General features: G+C 42.3%; 1 protein-coding gene across 3 annotated transcripts in view; it reads left to right on the top strand.

Annotated features, from left to right (window-relative positions):
- Positions 1–2,666: 2,666 nt before the first annotated feature.
- USP44 (ubiquitin specific peptidase 44) overlaps positions 2,667–21,885 on the top strand; it is a 34,391-nt gene continuing 15,172 nt past the window's right edge. The window contains exons 1-2 of one of the 3 annotated variants that reach the window (XM_028829787.2): positions 2,667–2,796; positions 19,023–20,523. In XM_028829787.2, the coding sequence (XP_028685620.2) occupies positions 19,093–20,523 (1,431 nt within the window). In that variant the 5' untranslated portion in view covers positions 2,667–2,796; positions 19,023–19,092. Of the gene's footprint in view, positions 2,797–13,907; positions 16,694–19,022; positions 20,524–21,885 lie in introns of those variants that run through there. The other 2 variants (XM_077954778.1, XM_015152464.3) reach the window with 2 other exon arrangements.

Here is a 21,885-nt window from a genome sequence, read left to right as displayed (position 1 = left end):
CTCAGAACTCGGAACAAAAGCAGTGACTGCATAATAATGCACTGCTGGGGGTGGGGGATGGGGATCTGCACGCCCGGCTGTGACTTCAGGAAAGCAGTTTCCAGGAGGTGAGAGTTTAAGCCAGACCTGAAAGAAGTTGATTTGTAATGATTTGCAGGGGGCCCTTGGAGGCAGCGGCCAGGACTTTTCACTTAGGAGATCAGCATCTGCCCTGATGGAAAGTGGGCAATCCTACAGGGACTGACCGCTGAGTTGTCCAAAGGTTGACCAGGAGAAAGACTGATTTTGAGGTTTTAACAGGTAAGTTTGGGGACATCACTGATGAAGGTGGGCAGGGGAGGAGGATTTTTTCTTTTTTCTTTTTTTTAATGTTACAGTAAAAAGCTTAGATTCGATGACATGGGTAAAAAACAAATAGGAAAATGTAAGGAGAAGAATGATTATGATTGCTATGTAAAAATGAAATTGCAATAGAGAGGATCTGGAGCTCAGGAAAGGAGCTAGAGCATGGTATAACTTAGGCCTAGGTAGTGAAGATCATGAATAAAATGGTAGCTGAGGAAATTTCAAAGTTGAAAAAGTAGTAATAAGTATGAAGAAAAAGCTAAACTACAAACATCTGCTCTTTAATTACTAACACTAGTAATGAGAATTTCTTGTCTCCAGCCTCTTCCCTTCCCACTCCTCACCTCTTCCTAGCTTACATCATTGTATTAAGGCATTTTATTGAAGATACTATTCAGCACTCTCCACCTATGCTTTACACAGCTTGCCTCTGCTTTTCTTCCCATTCCACTCTTTCTCTTCATTTATTCACATCATTTTAGTCCTTAAAAGACCCCGCCCAATTACTAGACCAGAGGGAGGCAACTAAGACTCTTCATATCTCCCAAACGACCTTCCAGAATGGTTTTATGGCATTATAATAGGAACGAAAGAGTTTTGATTTTTCTATTATTAATATTTTGCTTTCAAGGAATTACAGGAAAAACCATATTGCATGCCAGAAATACTTAAATTTTAAATATTTCATCTTAAGAGATGCCCTTATGTAATGCTTTTAATGCATTTGAGAAATTCAGGTAGTGGGCAAAAGTACAAGATAGAGGTTAGATGTTTTGAGTGGGAGAAGTGCACTGGGGTCATTATTGAATCAGAATTATTATGCACTTAAATATATAGAAAAAAGAACGAAATGAGTATTAAACTATGCAAATTCATCCCTTTAATCTTTATTTGCATGACTACATTTTATGCAGTTGTAACCTTCATGTACATATTTGGTATTTTTCAAACACGAATTGATTAGACATTGTTGCTATTTTGTTATCTATATTGTTAACATAAGAACTTCCTGTGTAACTATATCAGAATTTTTTTTTTTTTTTGAGACGGAGTTTCGCTCTTGTTGCCCAGGCTTGAGTGCAATGGCGGATCTCGGCTCACCACAAACTCCGCCTCCTGGGTTCAAGCGATTCTCCTGCCTCAGTCTACCGAGTAGCTGGGATTACATGCGCCCGCCACCACGCCCAGATAATTTTTGTAGTTTTAGTAGAGACAGGGTTTCACTATGTTGGCCAGGCTGGTCTCGAACTCCAGACCTCAGGTGATCCACCCGCCTCAGCCTCCCAAAGTGCTGGGATTACAGGCGTGAGCCACTGCGCCTGGCCTCTATGTCGGATCTTAATTAGCCATTTCCTGTTAGAATCCTGCCCCGCTCCTTCTTGCCTTTTCCAGTGTTTGGATAATATGCTGTGAATACCTTTGTGCACTCATTTCTTTATTCAGGTCATACCACTGAAACATACTCCCCAGAATAAAATTGATGATGAAAAGATAGGAACAATTTTATAGCTTGTCTTACATATTGAAGATTTTGCACTGCACTGATGTATTGTTAACTCTGCATGTTTGTCTTCTTTCTAAGCTCTCCTTGAAGAGTTTTTAAATTTTCAGTATACTCCACAGGGTGGCCAAAGTAGAACTGGCTCGTCATTGAGTATAGGTTCAGTTAAAAACAAAAATCTGGCTCAGAGTTGAACACAAAGAATCCAATAAATATAAATGGGTTAATTTTCAGGTACCTTAGCCTTGACTAGTTCCTGTTTTCCAGATGTCCCCTCCTTTTCCTTTTAGATATCTACTTCATTATTTAAACGGGCAATTTCGGCTTAGGCAGTTCTGGATAGCGGTGCCCCTCCTGTATCCATTCTGGAACCTCTCTCGCCCTTCTGCTGTGCAAGGAAACCCAATTCACAGCCGTCATCCCCACTGAAGTTACACCCAGGGGTCGCTTCAAGAGGGAAACGTTTTCTGTAAGAATTTCTATGCCAGTAAATTGGGGAAGGTTTTAAAGATAACGGAATTTGCCACGCGTTTCTGCCAAACAATTCGACGTTGTGTAAATCGCAGAAATTCCGGGAAGGACTAACGACGTCCGTGGATGATTCTGCGGCTCATAGGCACACAGGACACTCAGGGTTTACCCTCCCGGGTTCCGACGGCACGACAGGTGCGAAGCCCGCCCGGGGAAGCAGTGCTTGTTGTCGGCGCAGACCCACGTGCGGCGCTGGGGACCGTCTGTGGTCCCGACCCCCCCCCCCACGAGGCGCGGAAGGCGGCCGCCGGCAGGTTCTCCCTGCCCGTGCAGAGCCGGCCCGGGGGCGGGGCTGTGGGAGGGGCGGGGCCTGCCGCGCGTCACTGCTGTCGTAGCCGCCGGACCGGGTCGCCGCGGCCGCCGAACCGGGGGGCGGGGGGCCGGGGTGAGCGCTAAGATGGCCGCCCCGGCTCGGGCTGGTGAGTGTGAGCGAGGGCGCGGGCCGCGGCGACTGGCGGAGTGAGGACCCCTGCGGGAGCGGACATGCGACGGCAGCCCCCGGGCCGGGAGGCACCTGGGGGAGTATTCCCGCCGCGCAAGGCGCTGGGGTCCTGAGGGAGGGAGAGACGGGGGCTGCGGGCGCGCGGAGGGGAGCGAGCCGAGGGGCGCGCGGCGGCGACGGGTCCGGCGAATTTTGAAGTGGCCCCCTGGGAAGTTTCAGTGGGTTCTGCGGTGCTCGGCCCCGTCCCGGCGGCCGCCTCACGAGTGCCCGGAGATGCGGCGGCCAGGGGCAGCGGGCTGGAGCGGGCGAGCTGGGAGAGAACCGGCGCGGGCGAGGGCTTCGAGGACGCGGAGGGGCTTCGCGCTGACCCCGGCACGAGCGTCGCGGAGAGGCTGGCGCGGGCTGGGTGCTGTGTGGAGCACGCACTGCCCGGGTCCAGCCGCATCCTTCCCGCTGCCCGGATTACCGCGAGGGGATGCTCGAAGCCCCAGGGCGCTTCGGGAGGGCGGTTGTGGCGCTCGGTTTACCGGCGTCTTGCCCGTCTCGTCTCCATCGATCGGTCCCCGCGCTGCCGGCACCTGCTGCCGCTTAAAGATCCCAGTGCTTGAAAATCAGCTTCCTAAAGCCATTCCCGATGGCCTTAGATGGGAAAGAATGCCATATGGCTGAATTCATTATGGGGGATAAGAAATATGTCAGTGTGGGCGGAGGGGAACCTGTTAATACGTTCAAATTTAAGAGTAGGTAAGACACTATTCCCCGCCCCCATGAAAAAAGAAAGTGAAATATAGTAATTGTTTCAAATGCAAGTTTGAGCTGTTGTTAAATTCTACTGATAGCTGGATAATTTCTCGCATTTTTTATACTGCAAGCAAAACCATTTAGGAACCTTGGGAGGTTCACTTTCTCCTCAGACCAGTCCCCAAGTCCCCCACTCCCGCCACCTTTTAAGCCTTAATTGTATCTGGGCAAGTAACGGGGATTGTGAAATTTGCATGGAAATAAGACCTTCAGGTCCTGCACTTGAATTTTTTATTATCTGTTAAGTAGCTGCCTGTGGGGGTGAAGTAGGGCTGGTGACTTTTGGGGCCTGGGATTCCATTTTGAGTTGTGTTCACCACGAGCATTTGGTGTAAACAAGGAAAAAGAATGGGCTGTTCACTGTGGTGAAATTCGGAAAGCCAAATAGGAGTTAAGCACATGCTTATAGAATATTTCATAATCTCAATGAGATTCAATATTCAGTTGCCTTGAAAGAGATGAAAGTTTGTATTCTTGGAACTCTAATCGTTTTGTCCTTAATTTAGCATCTTGGGATATTTTAAAGAGCGTTTAAATGTTTTGGCACATTCAAGTTTTCTCTCCCCATTCTAGCTTTTTTCACACTAGCCATTAGTTTTGCATATGTTCGATGTCAGATTTTTCAGTCCAGTAGTTATCACTGTGGACTATCCAAATTCAAATGTAGAGATATTCTAATATTGAACAGTTAGTCCAGTGCATACAGTTTAGAAAGTTGAAATATTTTGACTACTTCGTGTTTTTCTTCCCAAATGTTAATTGTTTGAGATTTTTTTAGCTTAAAAAATTTTAAGTGATGAATGAACCCGCATTTAGTATACTATACAATGGTACACCTTTTGGAATATTTAAAATGTAGAATCTGTTGAAGATTTGGGTTAGATATTTGAAATAAATTTTCTAGCCAGTTGTCTTTCTCCCTTTTCTACAGATTTATCTTTACTACAAAAAAAGAAAGTGTCATATACACTCTACCAAACTTCTCCTCTACACACTTGAATCTTACTATTACAGCGTTTTGGTTGTGCATAGAGAATTTTTCTGCTCATTGGGTTGAGGGCAGAGGCTGTGTTTTATATGTGTATCTTTAGTAGCTGACTAACTGCTTAACGTGGAGGAAAAACCGCTGTGTAAATTTGCTGAATTGGGGTTTTGAATGGTAGAGGATACAGAAATTTGGCTTCTTGGTAGCCAAAAAAAACAAAAAAACAAAACACGTGCTTCGAAGTCTCTGTCCTTCCTGCAGTGTTAGGCAGAACAAACGTGGGTGCCAGGTTCTAATGGAGTTGTCTGGTCCAGGGAGATTAGCCAGAGGCTGGGGCAGGGGCTCAGGAGTCTAATCAAGATAGGCAATAAATCGTGTGCCCGAATAATTCTCTGGTAACGGGGGACAGTTTTGCTATTAGGCCCAGCCTAAATAGGTGACAAATAACTGAAATACAGAAGGATTCTACAAATAATGGCCTTATGGCTAAAAGATCGTTGTAAAAGTTGTAACTGATATTCACAGCAATTTTAGACACCATAAAAAAGTTTATTAGGAAGAATTCATTTTTGATGGAGTTTTACACGTCATAGGAAAAAGGTAATTTGTAGTCTAACAATATACTTGCTAGATCAGCTCATAGATGTGCTAGAATGACATAGTCTAGGCATTTTACGGACAGAGTATTTGAATTCAATTTTTCAGACCCATGGTAGGATACTCAGTATTACTCTGAATGTTTCTCTCATTGTTACAAAGTTAGCTGCAGTAGATTGACGTGTAAATATGTTGATGTGACACGATGAGAAATGTTTTGGAACAAAATTACTTGTTAAGTAGGGATGGGGGTGAGAAATTCAAATAACCTGGAGACAGAAACTGCTTTCAGTAGCTTTATCTTACAACGTGTTCAACTAGATTCAATCTTTGCTTCAGGAGAGGTATGTTAGAGACGTGAGGAAGGCCCAAGGGAAAAGGGTGTCCTTTATTGTTTAATGAGGAGTTTCAAGCGAGATCAGGGTAATTATAGATTCTAGATCTCTAAAGGAAGAAAGAATAACCAGGGCCTTTCTAGGGATAAAGGAAAGGAAATACATCATGATTGACATGGAGAGGTGCCAAAGCACACAATGGACATAATAGCATACCTAAGAGGGAGTAGGGAGGGTTTGAGAGCCCATTGTGTTCATTCGCTCAGTAATTTGTTCATTCAAAAATATTGAACCTCTTTCTGTGTACCAAGCACTGTGCTTGACCCTTGGCGTTTTACAAACTTTTCTTAAGAGGACAGAATACTATGGTGGTTCCGTGAAGTAAATGGAAAATGGAAAACTGCTTATACGAGTGGGTAAGATTTACCCTAATTACTACAAACTATGGATAAAGTTGTTTTCATTCTTATCCAAATGCATTGTGGTGGTTAGTAATTCCTAAGACCTACTTCCTACCGAAATTACCATTTCCTTCTATCTTTTATTATGGAAAATAACAAATCATACAACTTTTAATAGCCTGTAGAGGATCTGTTTAGTTTGTTACTGTTTAAAGAAAAATGTTTTGTTACAAAAATTATCTTCATTAAAATAGTCAACATATTCTCCCTCTGGGAGATTTCAATTTTTTTTTTTTTTTTTAATGAGATGGTTACTGTGACACTTTTATTTTTAAATGTATTCTATTTTATGCCCAGTGGTACTTACATTTCTTCTTTAATAGAGTTAGAATGTATATGTGTTCGTGTAAAATATGAATGCCCGTTTCTTATGAAAATAGTTTATATCCCAATTATGAAGTTTTAAAAATTAAACATTCATAGTAAGATTTGTTAAAAACATCTTTTTTTTTTTTTTTTTTTTTGGAGACAGTCTCACTCTGTTGCCCAGGCTGGAGCAGTGGCGCAGCCATTCTCTTGCCTCAGCCTCCCGAGTAGCTGGGACTACAGGCACCCGCCACCACGCCCGGCTAATTTTTTCTCTTTTTAGTAGAGACGGGGTTTCACCGTGTTAGCCAGGATTGTCTCGATCTGCTTACCTTGTGATCCACCCGCCTCGGCCTCCCAGAGTGCTGGGATTACAGGCCTGAGCCACCGTGCCTGGCCAAAAACATCTTAACAAAAGATGTTTGGGAAGTGGTTAGTCATATATGAGAGTAGAAAAGTATTTATTGTGGCCGGGCGTGGTGGCTCACGCCTGTAATCCCAGCACTTTGGGAGGCCGAGGCGGGTGGATCACGAGGTCAGGAGATCGAGACTATCCTAGCTAGCACAGTGAAATCCAGTCTCTGCTAAAAATACAAAAAACTTAGCTGGGCGTGGTGGCGGGCGCCTGTAGTCCCAGCTACTCAGGAGGCTGGGGCAGGAGAATGGCGTGAACCCGGGAGGCGGAGCTTGCAGTGAGCCGGAGATCGCACCACTGCCCTCCAGCCTGGGCGACAGAAAAAAAAAAAAAAAAGTATTTACTATTCCAAAGTTTAAAGGCTTTTATGTGCCATGTTAAGAAGTTTAGATTTAACTTGTGGTCTTTCAAGACTTTAAACAATCTTAATATTTATAAAATCGTGGCTATTTTAGAAATACCTTAATTTTTATAAAATTGTGGTTATAAGACACTAAGACATATAAAATGTAAATATCGTATGATGATTATTTGACTAAGTATGAGCTATGGCGGGAGGAAGCTTCTTAATAGTGAATGAAAATGTTATCTCAGTGTCTATTCAGATTTTGACATATAATTTTTTTCTTTGTTTTTCCACACTATACAGATATATAGAATAATTCTTTTTTTTTTTTTTTTTTTTTTTTTGAGACTGAGTCTGGCTCTGTCGCCCAGGCTGGAGTGCAGTGGCCGGATCTCAGCTCACTGCAAGCTCCACCTCCCGGGTTCACGCCATTCTCCTGCCTCAGCCTCCCGAGTAGCTGGGACCACAGGCGCCCGCCACTTCGCCCGGCTAGTTTTTTGTATTTTTTAGTAGAGACGGGGTTTCACCATGTTAGCCAGGATGGTCTCGATCTCCTGACCTCGTGATCCGCCCGTCTCGGCCTCCCAAAGTGCTGGGATTACAGGCTTGAGCCACCGCGCCCGGCCGAATAATTCTTTTTAGGAATGTATTTCAGCCATTTCCCTCATTCTGTCACTTTATTAAATAGTAATTTAATTTGGCTTTTTTTGTGTGTGTTTATTCTTCATGGTAATTTCCTGACTTTCATTAAAATATTTTTTAAAGAAGGGATCCGAAAATTGAGCTACTAATTACACCAATTAGATCTATATTACATTATTCATACCATTGACCTTTGGTACCTGATATCCTCTTGTAAGAACCTCCAGGGCTTACAGCTGTATAGTCCCTTTCCATGCTTTCTTTCCAAGTATCTTCATAAACTGAGGTCGAAAGGGAGTGGCCGGCTGAAAAGTTTATTATGTCAAAGATAACTAAAATTTACAGTGGAATGTCATTTGTTTTTGTTTTGTTTTGGTTTTTGTTTTTTTGTTTGTTTGTTTTTGAGACGGGGTCTCCCTCTGTCTCCCTGGCTGGAGTGCAGTGGCGCAATCTCGGCTCACTGCAAGATCCACTTCCTGGGTTCACGCCATTCTCCTGCCTCAGCCTCCTGAGTAGCTGGGACTACAGGCACTCGCCACCACACCTGGCTAATTTTTTTTTGTATTTTTAGTAGAGACAGGGTTTCATCGTGTTAGCCAGGATGGTCTGGATCTCCTGACCTTGTGATCCGCCCGCCTCGGCCTCCCAAAGTGCTGGGATTACAGGCATGAGCCACTGCACCTGGCCCGGAATGTTCGTTTTTGTGGTAAAAAAAATTTAGCTACCCCTCTGATTTTTCAGTAATTCTTTCAGTAGCTTTCAAGTAGCTGGGGACTATAGTCACGCACTGCCACGTGTGGATTTTTTAAATTATTTGAATAGAGATGAGATCTTACTATATTACTGCAAAAACATCTCTCTTGTCTCTTTCTTCTTTTTTTGTAGAGACAGGGTCTTGCTATGTTGCGCAGTTTGGGACTTACTATTTTCTTTTCCTTTTTTTTTTTTTTGAGATGGAGCCTTACTCTGTCACCCAGGCTGGACTCCTGCAGTGGCGCAATCTCGGATCACTGCAACCACCACCACCTCCCGGGTTCAAGTGATTCTCCTGACTCAGCCTTCTAAGTAACTGGGACTACAGTTGCGTGCCATCACACCCGGCTAATTTTTGTATTTTTAGTAGAGACAGGATTTCACCATGTTGGTCTGGCTGGTCTCGAACTCCTGACCTCAAGTGATCCACCTGCCTCAGCCTCTCAAAGTGCTGGAATTACAGCCATGAGCCACAGCGCCAGGCAGGACTTTACTATTTTCTTTTTCTTTTTTTTTTTGAGTTGGAGTCTCGCTCTGTTGCCCAGGCTGGAGTGCAGTGGCCCAATCTTGGCTCACTGCAAGCTCTGCCTCCTGGGTTCACACCATTCTCCTGCCTCTGCCTCCCGAGTAGCTAGGACTACAGGCACCTGCCACCACACCCGGCTAATTTTTTATATTTTTTAGTAAAGACGGGGTTTCACCGTGTTAGCCAGGATGGTCTCAATCTCCTGACCTCGTGATTCACCCTCCTCGGCCTCCCAAAGTGCTGGAATTACAGGCGTGAGCCACCATGCCTAGCTGATGACTTACTATTTTCAACCTGTTTTTTTTTGTTTGTTTTTTTGAGATGGAGTCTTGCTCTGCCACCCAGGCTGGAGTGCAGTGGCTCACTGCAACCTCTGCCTCCAGGGTTCAAGCGATTCTCCTGCTTCAGCCTCCCGAGTAGCTGGGATTATGGGTGCCCACCACCACAACTGGCTAATTTTTGTATTTTTAGTAGAGACAGGGTTTTCACCATGTTGGCCAGGATGGTCTCAAACTCCTCAGGTGATCTGCCCACCTTGGCTTCCCAAAGTGCTGGGATTACAGGCGTGAGCCACCGTGCCTGGCCTCTTTTCAACCTCTGATTCAAATATTATAAAGAGGATGACCTGCAGTTAATACTAGTTGGTTGCTCCAACAATATGGTAGCCTGAAAAAATATAGCTATACATCTATACAATCTTCATAAAGCCATGAGAGAATTTTTAGGTTAAAAGATGATGTTTGAGGCTGGGCACGGTGGCTCACGCCTTTAATCCCAGCACTTTGGGAGGCCGAGGTGGGTGGATCACGAGGTCAGGAGATCGAGACCATCCTGGCTAACATGGTGAAACCCCGTCTCTACTAAAAAATACAAAAAATTAGCTGGGCGTGGTGGTGGGCGCCTGTAGTCCCAGCTACTCGGGAGGCTGAGGCAGGAGAATGGCGTGAACCCGGGAGGCAGAGCTTGTAGTGAGCCGAGATCGCGCCACTGCACTCCAGCCTGGGCAACAGAGCAAGACTCCGTCTCAAAAAAAAAAAAAAAAAAAATGATGTTTGGGTTATAGTCTTTTCCTGACCATAAGGAGCCTACCCAATAGGTGGCAGAGTAACACAAGGATTCACATTTGGCAAGTGACATAATGTTAGCACAATCCAAAGTCCTTTAAAAGAAATGAGAGAAGCCTGGGCGTAGTGTCTCATGCCTATAACCCCAGCATTTTGGAAGGCCAAGGCAGGAGGATCACTTGAGACCAGAAGTTTGAGACCAGCCTGGGAAAAATGATGAAACCCCATCTCTACAAAAAATATATACCTTAGCCAGGCATTGTGGCACACGCCTGTAATCCCAGCTACTTGGGAGGCTGAAGTGGGAGGATCACTTGAGCCTGCAACAACAGGCTGCAGTCCAGCCTGGGCAACAGAGTGAGACCCTGTCTCAAAAAAAAAAAAAATAGAGAAGATATTGTTTTTGACCAAAGAGTTTATGAAGGAGTTGGACCTTGGAGGATGAAGATGAGTTCTGAAAATTAGCTGGGGCTGACTTTTTGGCTGGCGTGCATGACAGGTAGAAGGGTAATAAGGTGAAGATAGGTTAGAATCTGATTGTGGAGGATTTTGAAAGGAAGACTGACAGATGTATATGTTTTTATTGAAATATTTGTCAAACTGTTATGAAATTAGTTGCAATCAGTAGTTTTTAAATGAAGCAGGAAATAGCATACTTTTTTTTATTTTGTTTTTTTTTGAGACAAGGTCTTGCTTTTTTGCTGAGGCTGCAGTGCAGTGGCACCATCATGGCTTGCTGCAGCCTCGACCTCTCCAGGCTCAAGTGATCCTCCCACCTCAGCCTCCAGAGTAGCTGGGCTTATAGGCACACGCAACTGTGCCAGGTAATTTTTGCATATTTTGTTTCACTATGTTGTCCAGGCTGGTCTCGAACTCCTGAGCTCAAGCAATCTGCCCACCTCGTCCTCCCAAATTGCTAGGACTTTATATTCTGAGCATGAGCAACTGTGCCCAGCCGTAATTCATTATTCTTTTTTTTTTTTTTTTGAAACAGAGTTTCACTCTGTTGCCCAGGCTGGAGTGCAGTGGCGTGGTCTTGTGATCTCGGCTCACTGCAACTTCTGCCTCCCAGGTTCAAGCAATTCTGCCTCAGCCTCCTGGGCAGCAGCTGGAATTATAGGTGCCTGCCACCATGTTCGGTTAATTTTTTGTATTTTTAGTAGAGGCGGGTTTCACCATGTTGGCCAGGCTGGTCTTGAACTCCTGACCTCAAATGGTCTACCCACCTTGGCCTCCCAAAGTGCTGAGATTACAGGCGTGAGCCACCACGCCTGGCCCAGAATACATTATTCTTTTTTTTTTTTTTTTTTTTTTTTTTTTTTGAGATGGAGTCTCGCTGTGTCTCCCAGGCTGGAGTGCAGTGGCGTGATCTTGGCTCACTGCAAGCTCCGCCTCCCGGGTTCACGTCATTCTCCCGCCTCAGCCTCCCAAGTAGCTGAGACTACAGGCGCCCGCCACCACGCCCGGCTAGTTTTTTGTATTTTTAGTAGAGACGGGGTTTCACCATGTTAGCCAGGATAGTCTCGATCTCCTGACCTCGTGATCCACCCGCCTCGGCCTCCCAAAGTGCTGGGATTACAGGCTTGAGCCACCGCGCCCGGCACATTATTCTTTTTGTTTGTTTGTTTGTTTTGAGACAGAGTCTTGCTCTGTTGCCCAGGCTAAAGTTCAGTGGCATGATTTCGGCTCATTGCCAGCTCCACCTTCTGGGGTCACGCCATTCTCCTGCCTCAGCCTCCCGAGTAGCTGGGACTACAGGCGCCTGCCACCACACCTGGCTAATTTTTTGTATTTTTAGTAGAGATGGGATTTCACCATGTTAGCAAGGATGGTCTCGATCTCCTGACCTCGTGATCTGCCTTACCTCGGCCTCCCAAAGCGCTGGGATTACAGGCATGAGCCACCGCACCCGGCACGTTGTTCTTTTAAGGATTGTTTGTAAAGCATTTGTTCCAGAGTGTGTGTGTTATGTGTGTACATCTATTTACTGGGGTGTGAGGTAAAATTTTTGAGTCTCAAAGTTCAAAAGCCTCTGCATTATTGAACTACAGGGAACCATTGGAGGATTTTAAGTACAAGAGTTAAAGGTTCACACAAGCTGAGGGAGCAGAGAGTGGGTTATTATTGTGCCTATTAGGCACAGAGTTTAAGCTTTGCAAGATGCAAAGAGTTATGGAATGGATGGTTGTGCAACAAAGTAAATGTATGTAACACTACTATACTGTACAGTTAAAAGTGGTGAAGATACATTTTGTTATGTGTATTTTACTAGAATTTTAAAAAAATAAAACATTTTTTAAATTGCTACTTCTGTATGGTGAGATCAGGGGGAATTTGTTTTCTTCTCTTTCCCAATTTTTCTGTAATGAATATATTTTGCTTTCATAATGAGGAAATTAAAATTATAATTTTTTCATCAAAAAAGAGTTAAAGGCTCAGAGCAAACTTGAAGGTTAATTTGGTGGGGTAGTATGGAGGAGAGAGCCCAGATGATGAGAGACCAGTTTGGAGGCTACCAAAATATTGTGCTCCAGGAACAATATAATAAAATCCATGAGAGTGATAGCTGTGGAAATGAAAAGTAATAGAGACTTAGGGAACAATAACCCTAAGTATATAGGAATAGAAAAGATGGGAGGGAAAGCAGGGTTTGGTGGCTCATGCCTGTAATCCCAGCACTTTGGGAGGCCGAGGGTGGGTGGATCACCTGGGTCAGGAGTTCGAGACCAGCCTGGCCAACATAGTGAAACCCCATCTGTACTAAAAATACAAAATTCGCCTTGCGTGGTGGCGCATGCCTGTAATCCCAGCTACTTGGGAGGCTGAGGCAGGAGAATCACTTGACCCCGGGAGGCTGAGGTTGCAGTGAGCCAAGATCATGTCATTACGCTCCAGCCTTGGCAAAAAGAATGAAACTTCAGTTAAAAAAAAAAAAAAAGGTGGAAGGGAAGAGTAAAGAAAATCCTTAAGATTTCTAGCCTAGGTCCTAGAATGATAATATAGTATCTGTTAGAGAAAAATACCAGATAGAAAGCTAATTTGGGAAGGTAAGATACATAGGTAAGCTGACTTTGGGTTTTGCCTGAGACTGGTTCAGAAAGGTCAGGGCTAAGGATAAAGTCTGGGTAGTCAGCTATCCAGAACTGATGATCAGACCTCTGTTGGAACCTCTGTAGGATGAGTTCGTTATCAGAAGAGGTTTGAAGAGCTACAAAAATACAACAGGAAGATATTATACTACATGCTAAACTCTGGGTTGTAGGTTACAAACGGCTATAATTTGAGTAGATAGAAATTAATTTCAGAGAGTCCTCACTGTGGTGAGTATAAGTAGTTTTATGCTGTCGAACTATAACAAGTTAAATATATTACCTATGGTCTTATTTGATTTTGGAGTTTGATATAAACCATTGATTAAAAACCGTTTAGAAGATCATCTGTTTCTCTCCTAATCATTTTAGCTTTTTGTTTAGTAAATGCTTCAATGATATAATAATTCTACATAAAATTAGTTTTCAATAAGTCAAATATAGTTATTTAACTTCAGAGATTTGCTGAAAGGAATTTTTAAAATGCATGCTCAGTCATAGGTATGAAAAGTATTGGCCGGGCGCGGTGGCTCAAGCCTGTAATCCCAGCACTTTGGGAGGCCGAGACGGGCGGATCACGAGGTCAGGAGATCGAGACCATCCTGGCTGACACAGTGAAACCCCGTCTCTACTAAAAAATACAAAAAAACTAGCCGGGCGAGGTGGTGGGCGCCTGTAGTCCCAGCTACTCGGGAGGCTGAGGCAGGAGAATGGCGTGAACCCGGGAGGCGGAGCTTGCAGTGAGCCAAGATCACGCCACTGCACTCCAGCCTGGGCGGCAGAGCGAGACTCTGTCTCAAAAAAAAAAAAAAAAAGGAAAAGTATGAAGAGCTTGAATGGCTTTCTTTGAACAAATTAAATTTTTTATTGTCTTTTTGCACTGAAGAATGATAAAAAGCTTTTAGAATATTTGTAAATACATCTATTTTTAAAAATGAAAATAGTATATTTGGTGTTTAAAAAGCCATTTCATTGACAAGTCACACTGATGGAAAAATAAAAAGCAGAAAAAGAAGCCATTTGATAGCTACTAATTTGGATTTCAAGTGTGTAACAGTTTTTAAATGCATGAGAATGATAGCGCAGATAGTTTTAATCCTTATAGATTCCATTCCAAGCATGCTATTTGTACGGTGCTATTATATTGGTACAGGTAATATTTTGTCAGAATCTGCATGAGGGATATAAAAATGTTTTGTCAGGTAATACCTCTTTGAAATGAATACCTCTTTAAAATGAATATGCTGCCAAAAATCAGACATCCAATCTGCTGATGCCGGAGCTAATGCATAGTTCACAGCGGTGGATTAGCAAATGAAAAGAGGTGCTCTGAACCCAGTAGAGGAAAATAGAAAGTGTCAAGAAAATACTACCATCCTCCTTTCTTTCATCCAAGCTCTTAGATCTTTGTGTGGTGAGGCCCCTTTGGGGATACCCTAGTAACTGTCTGAGCTTCAGCTCCAGGCAGGAGTGCAAACTGGAGATCTCTGGGGACAGCAGCCTGGCTCTGCAGCTCCTGCTTTCCTCTGTGCCGTTGCCTCTGTTGTCCACCCCCTACTGATTTCTTTCGTAAGTAGACAGGGTAAGTGGGCCCCCTACCCTAAAATATTAATCTCGTGATCTGTCATTCCACTATGCTGGTTTCACGTCTTTCTATTTTTAAAAAGGTCTTATCTTTGAGAGACCCCCTTTTAAAATGCAAATACCCCTGGGAGAGGTCAGACCTTAATTCTTAGCTAACATCTTGATTATCTCTTAGCACCTTGGTTGGTCTTAGTACACATTTGGCTGAGAAGAAGGAATCCCTGGCTAAAAGTGATCAACTAGAAGGAAACTAGCATTTATAATAATAATTTATTATTATTTTATTACTATTGGCAGCTAAGATGTACTGAGGGCCATATTATTAAGTGCCAGGAGTTGTTCTAAGTTAATTCCCTCAACAACCCTATTGGTATTATTACCACTGTTACTTTACAGATAAGAAAACTGAGGTATCTAGCACATAGTTTATGGTCACATAGTAAATCCTGTCAAGTGTTAAACTCGGGTATATAGATTCCAGGGTGTGCTCACTAACCATTTTCCTGTAATACCTCTCTTCTACCGTGATGTCTCTCAGATGACATCTAATCAAGATTTCACCCTTTTCACAATTCTGTATAAATAGAATGATGTGTTTAATTATAGATGCCACTTCTTTTGAAGGTCAAGTACTTTATTATCTAAATAGATTTTTTAGCAACAGCTTCAATGAAACAAGCACTTTTTTTGTATTCAAGGGAATTTATTTGCAGAGTAGAGAAAGGAGTAAAGAGGCTAGTGTACAATTTAACACATACATAACACTATCTGAGTTGCTTTTCTTTAAAACGTTATTTTTACAATTTTGAAAGTATAGATTAATAAAGAAAGTACAGAATTTGCAGTCCCATTACCCAGAGATAACCTCAGAATAAATGTATGTATTATCACCAGACTTTTTTCTATTGAGCCTTTTCTGAAGGTGTTAACTCATTCTACATCTTTAAAATTTTGGAATGAAATGATCTTTTTTGAGAGTAAATGCTGGCATTTCCTTCTTCATCTCTGCAAGGATGTTGAACTAATAATTATTTTTGGCCTGGCATGGTGGCTCACGCCTGTAATCCCAGCACTTTGGGAGGCCAAGGCAGGCGGATCATGAGGTCAGGAGCGCAAGACCAGCCTGACCAACATGGTGAAACCCCATCTCTACTAAAAATACAAAAATTAGCTGGGCATGGTGACGTGTGCCTGTAATCTTAGCTACTTGGGAGGTTGAGGCAGGAGAGTCGCTTGAACCCGGGGGGTGGAGATTGCAGTGAGCCAAGATAGCACCACTGCATTCCAGCCTCGGCAACAGAGTGAGACTTCGTCTCAAAAAATAAAATAAAAATTATTTTCTATGATTTACCAGAAACATGTTTAACTAAATTTTCTCTGCGTTCTTTATTTTATCCATTTTGAATCAAAGGTAATATAGAGCCCTAGATTCTTCCCTTAACCTCCAAATTGAGTAAGTTCTCTCAACCAATGTTTATTAAGCACTAATTCTACCTCTGCCCCTTCTTCAAAACTGCTATACTCCTGCAGCTTTAATTTCCTTATAATTTCTGGACTGTTAGTCTCTCTTATCACTCATCTCTTCTCCAGAGCTCTTTGTAATTCAGATCCCTCTGTAACCCACAGATCTGATCGTATCATTCTCCTTTACAGATTTCTTCAGTGGCTCTATGTTGCTCATAGGCCCTAGAAGCAAGCTTGGGGATGATTAGGGCAAGTAATTCTCTGAGTCCCAGGTACCAGCAAGTGGCTCTAGAAGGGGAGTTGCTGGTGTGTGCAGACTTCAGGTGGCCACATGTCCTTGGCCTTGCTGACTACACATTAATGGAGGAGGACTACAGCAAGGAACTCCTAAAGTGGTTGTTTAGGTCTAGATGCAGACCGTGCTACTGTGTGTTGAGAGTAGACCATTCGTGGCAGTAAGGACAGAAGTGGAGAGAACATCTGGGAGCCTTACTGCAGTAATCCAGGTAGGACTTGATTGTAGATTGGATCAGGTTGGTGGCAGTAGAGGCACTAAGTAAGTCAGATTCTCAGTATATTTTGAAGGTAGAGTCAACCATTTTTCCTGAAGGATAGATTGAGAGAGAGAGAGAGTCAAGGATGACTCCAAGGTTTCTTGCCTCAGTACAGGAAGGTATGGGATAGTGGAATATATTAATCACTGATGTCTCACTTTTACCATTAGCAACTATTGTCAAATCCTAGGTGTTCTAATAAAATAGCATATTTGACCAGATTTTAAACCTCTGGAAACTTTGAGAGAGAGAAGTAAATTTAAAATGTGCACTTAAAACGTGTGTGAACATGGGGGCCGGGCACGGTGGCTCATGTCTGTAATCCTAGCACTTTGGGAGGCTGAGGAGGGTGGATCAATTGAGGCCAGGAGTTCCAGCCTGGGCAACATGGTGAAACTATGTCTCTACCAAAAATACAAAAATTAGCCAGGCGTAATGGCACATGCCTGTGGTCTCAGCTACCGGCAATGCTGAGGTGGGAGAATCGCTTGAACCTAGGAGGTGGAGGTTGCAGTGAGCTGAGACTGCACCACTGCAGTCCAGCCTAGGTGACATAACAAGACCCTGTCTCAAAAAAAAAAAAAAAAAAAAAAAAGAAAAAAGAAAAAGAAAAAAAAGAAAGAAACGTGAACATGTGAGAGTTGGGACTGGTCAGTACCTGATACCTAAAAATTAAGGAACGATTATGAGATTTTACAAAAACAGGTGGGAAGGAACCAAATATCAACTGCTTTTGCAGTTTTCCTGAGGCCTGGAGGTGGCACTTGCAGGTACCATTGAAATTCACAGTTTCAACTGCCCTAAAAATTTAATGCCTTGGTCATGATACATAGGGTGTTTTTAGTGTTCCGTAACTAGGTCTCCACTCAAACCCTGAAATTTGTCTTTGATTTGTATTACAATGAAAAAGGTGTTTTGTGATCACGACTTTTTAAATAAGATTTCTGTTCATTACATGTAAATAACTTAGAGCAGAAGTGTTCCTGACTTTAACTGGTAAAGGAACAAGTTCTGTGTCAAAAATCACGTAAGCTTTTTTTTTTTTTAAATAAGCTTATAATTTCAGATAGGCTTAGGCCTGCTAGAATGTGATACAAGCTTATTGCTACCCTCTTCATATTCTTCTTTTTTTTCTCTTTATTTCCTTGTATGTTCCTGAGAATATTCAAATACAAGAGCACTTTCTCCTCTTCTGTCTTTCTCTTTCCCTAAAGCCACCTGTCAAGTCTGTTCAGCCTCAGAGTATGTTACAGAGCTATGAATTAAAGGCAATTATTGATTTACCCAATGGAAAAAAATAAGTTTAATGGTAATTAAATAGAATATCTAATATTATTTATTTAAATAGGGTAATTTTTCGCTGTAGCTACAATTAAAACTACCATTTACTGAGCATTTACCGTGTGTCAGATAAATATTATCTCTCAGTTCTTCAACAATTCAATTGAAGTTGGTATGGTTTAGAGAAGTTAAAACATTTGCTCAAAATCATACATTTAACGTTTTTCTGCCTTAAAACTCCTTTCTTATTTGATTATGCTTTATTAACTCTGCATAGGGCTCAGAATGTTTATAAATATTAGTGAGATATATTTGGGTCTTGCCAACCCCAGTCTTTAAGAAAAGGGGCCAGGCACAGTGGTTCATGCCTGCAATCCCAGTACTTTGGGAGGCCAGGGTGGATAGATGACCTGAGCTCAGGAGTTCAAGACCAGCCTGGGCAACATGACGAAACCCTGTCTCTAGTAAAAATATGAAAAACAAATTAGCTGTACGTGGTGGTGCATGCCTATAATCCCAGCTACTTGGAGGCCAAGACACAATAATCATGGGAGCCCAGGAGGCAGAGGTTGCAGTGAGCTGAGATTGCACCACTGCACTCTATCCTGGGCCACAGAGCAAGACTCTGTCTCAAAACAAAACAAAACGAAAAAGAAATGTAGTTTTGGAAACTGCCCTCAGACTGCTGGGTAAAAAGGATAGATCTTAAGCTATTTCAGTGGAAAGTGATTACTACCCATTTTTCACCACTAGATGGTGGCAGAAAGTTAAAAACAAAAGTTAAAGGTGACTCATTAGAGAAAGTGAAGTGTCTGTGCTTTCAGAGCAAGGTAGATGTGAAATCAGGGAAGTCTAGAGCAAGGGAAATGTGAGAACTGCCAATGGTATTATAACAGCCTGGAAATTGGGAGCAAAGGACACAAATCTTTATTATGCTTGGGAAAAATATGAAAAATATTGGCGTCTTGTTTTTATTAATACTCGACATTGTTCTGTTTAGTTTTCAGATGCTTCAAGTGTTGTGAACAGAGACTTGTTTGGATTATGCGTTTCTCAGCTAGACTAAATAAATGCTAACAATGGATAAGTGCAAACATGTTGGGCAGCTGCGGCTTGCTCAAGACCATTCCAGCCTCAACCCTCAGAAATGGCACTGTGTGGACTGCAACACAACCGAGTCCATTTGGGCTTGCCTTAGCTGCTCCCATGTTGCCTGTGGAAGATATATTGAAGAGCATGCACTCAAGCACTTTCAAGAAAGCAGTCATCCTGTTGCATTGGAGGTGAATGATATGTATGTTTTTTGTTACCTTTGTGACGATTATGTTCTGAATGATAATGCAACTGGAGACCTGAAGTTACTACGGAGTACATTAAGTGCAATCAAAAGTCAAAATTATCACTGCATGACTCGTAGTGGGATGGTTTTACGGTCCATGGGTACAAGTGATGATTCTTATTTCTTATATGACGGTGCGCAATCTCTGCTTCAAAATGAAGATCAAATGTATACTGCTCTTTGGCACAGGAGAAGGATATTAATGGGTAAAATCTTTCGAACATGGTTTGAACAATCACCCATTGGAAGAAAAAAGCAAGAAGAACAATTTCAGGAAAAATTAGTAGTAAAAAGAGAAGTAAAGCGAAGACGGCAAGAATTAGAGTATCAAGTTACAGCAGAATTGGAAAGTATGCCTCCAAGAAAGAGTTTACGTTTACAAGGGCTCGCTCAGTCGACCATAATAGAAATAGTTCCTGTTCAGGTGCCAGCACAAATGCCAGCATCAACAGCAAAAGATAAAGTACTCTCTACCTCAGAAGATGAAAGATCTCAAAAAATCAATGACTCCTCAGTTAAACGAAGGCCAATAGTAACTCCTGGTGTAACAGGATTGAGAAATTTGGGGAATACTTGCTATATGAATTCTGTTCTTCAGGTGTTGAGTCATTTACTTATTTTTCGACAATGTTTTTTAAAGCTTGATCTGAACCAATGGCTGGCTGTGACTGCTAGTGAGAAGAAAAGATCTTTCTGTAAGCATCCACCAGTCACAGATACAGTAGTATATCAAATGAATGAATGTCAAGAAAAAGATACAGGTTTTGTTCGCTCCAGACAATCAAGTCTGTCATCAGGACTAAGTGGTGGAGCATCAAAAAGTAGAAAGATGGAACTTATTCAGCCAAGGGAGCCAACTTCACAGTACCTTTCTCTTTGTCATGAATTGCATACTTTGTTCCAAGTCATGTGGTCTGGAAAGTGGGCGTTGGTCTCACCATTTGCTATGCTACACTCAGTGTGGAGACTCATTCCTGCCTTTCGTGGTTATGCCCAACAAGATGCTCAGGAATTTCTTTGTGAACTTTTAGATAAAATACAACATGAATTAGAGACAACCGGTACCAGTTTACCAGCTCTTATCCCCACTTCTCAAAGGAAACTCATCAAACAAGTTCTGAATGTTGTAAATAACATTTTTCATGGACAACTTCTCAGTCAGGTATGGATTTTTTTAAATCTTATTTTCATCATTGGGAGTTCATAAAGTGTAGCCTATAAAAAGGCATATTCTATGTACATCTAGTGTGTTAAGCTAGTACGATTTTCAGGTCAAAATAGATTGTTTTTATAAATATGTGTAGAGAAGTCAGCTCACTCATTTACAATTCCTTCTTTCATGAATCATTGGAAGTAGTTTTACATCCATGGTATCAAAAGCTTTTGGAGGGAGGGAGAAATCAGGAGACGGAGATCTCTAGGTTACCAGTATTACATTCATTATCTGAGGGATTGAGAAGAGGAGGGTTTAATCCCAGAGGGAACAGATTTAAAGATGCTGCTATACTGGGAATGGAAATGGTGCACATGGCCTGGCGCGGGGGCTCATGCCTGTAATCCCAGCACTTTGGAAGGCCATGGCAGGTGAATCACCTGAGGTCAGGAGTTCAAGACCAGCCTGACTAACATGGTGAAACCCCGTCTCTACTAAAAATACAAAAGTTTGCTGAGTGTGGTGGCAGACGCCTGTAATCTCAGCTACTTGGGAGGCTGAGTCAGGAGAATCACTTGAACCCAGGAGGTGGAGGTTGCAATGAGCTGAGACTGTGCCATGGCACTCCAGCCTGGGTGACAGAGCGAGACACTGTCTCAGAAAAAATAAATAAATAAAGGAAAGAAAGAAAGAAAATGGTGCATACTTGAGCAATTTCAGGGACCAAGGAGTAGCCCTGGAGGACTTCCTATAAAACCAAAGGGTCATGGTCTGAAAGCTTTAACAATAGGTAGGGAAATTTTAAGGTAAACAAAAGTGATTCCATCTAGAATAATTTTAAATGATTTTCTTTTATTTTAATTACTGCTCAAAAGTTTCCTTTGTCATGATAAGGTAGACTACAAAACCAGAATCTTCTAAGTAAAGGTTCTCTATGCTGAGTGGACTTACTGGTGAAATATTAATAGACGTAAGGCTCTCTACTTTCCCATAACACATAGATTTAAACAAATTTTTTTTTATAACTGAAGCTATTAGGCTTTTAGGTCATTTCCTTCCCCCTGCACACCTGCCTCTTTTCTTCAGTTCAACTTTCATTGTAATAAGTCCATCTTTTGTTTTTATAGCATACTTTCCTAGAATGTTGTTTAAATATTTCAGATGTAATTCTTCTTAAGGAATATCTATGAAGTTTATTTTTCAGTGTTTCAGAAATGCAAAGACTTTGAGTTAATTAGCAAATAAGAATTGTACTTGTGTTAACATGCAATTTTACTTCTCCATCTTTCTCTGTCATTTCCTTTTTATGCAAAAGTTTTAAAATACACTATTACAGAATGCAACATGTAGTTGCAGGAAACCTATATAATA

This window comes from Macaca mulatta, chromosome 11, assembly GCF_049350105.2.
Source record: "Macaca mulatta isolate MMU2019108-1 chromosome 11, T2T-MMU8v2.0, whole genome shotgun sequence".
NCBI lineage: Eukaryota > Metazoa > Chordata > Mammalia > Primates > Cercopithecidae > Macaca > Macaca mulatta.
Note: the sequence above shows the minus strand (reverse complement) of the source record. Positions and strands in the feature narration are given on the sequence as shown.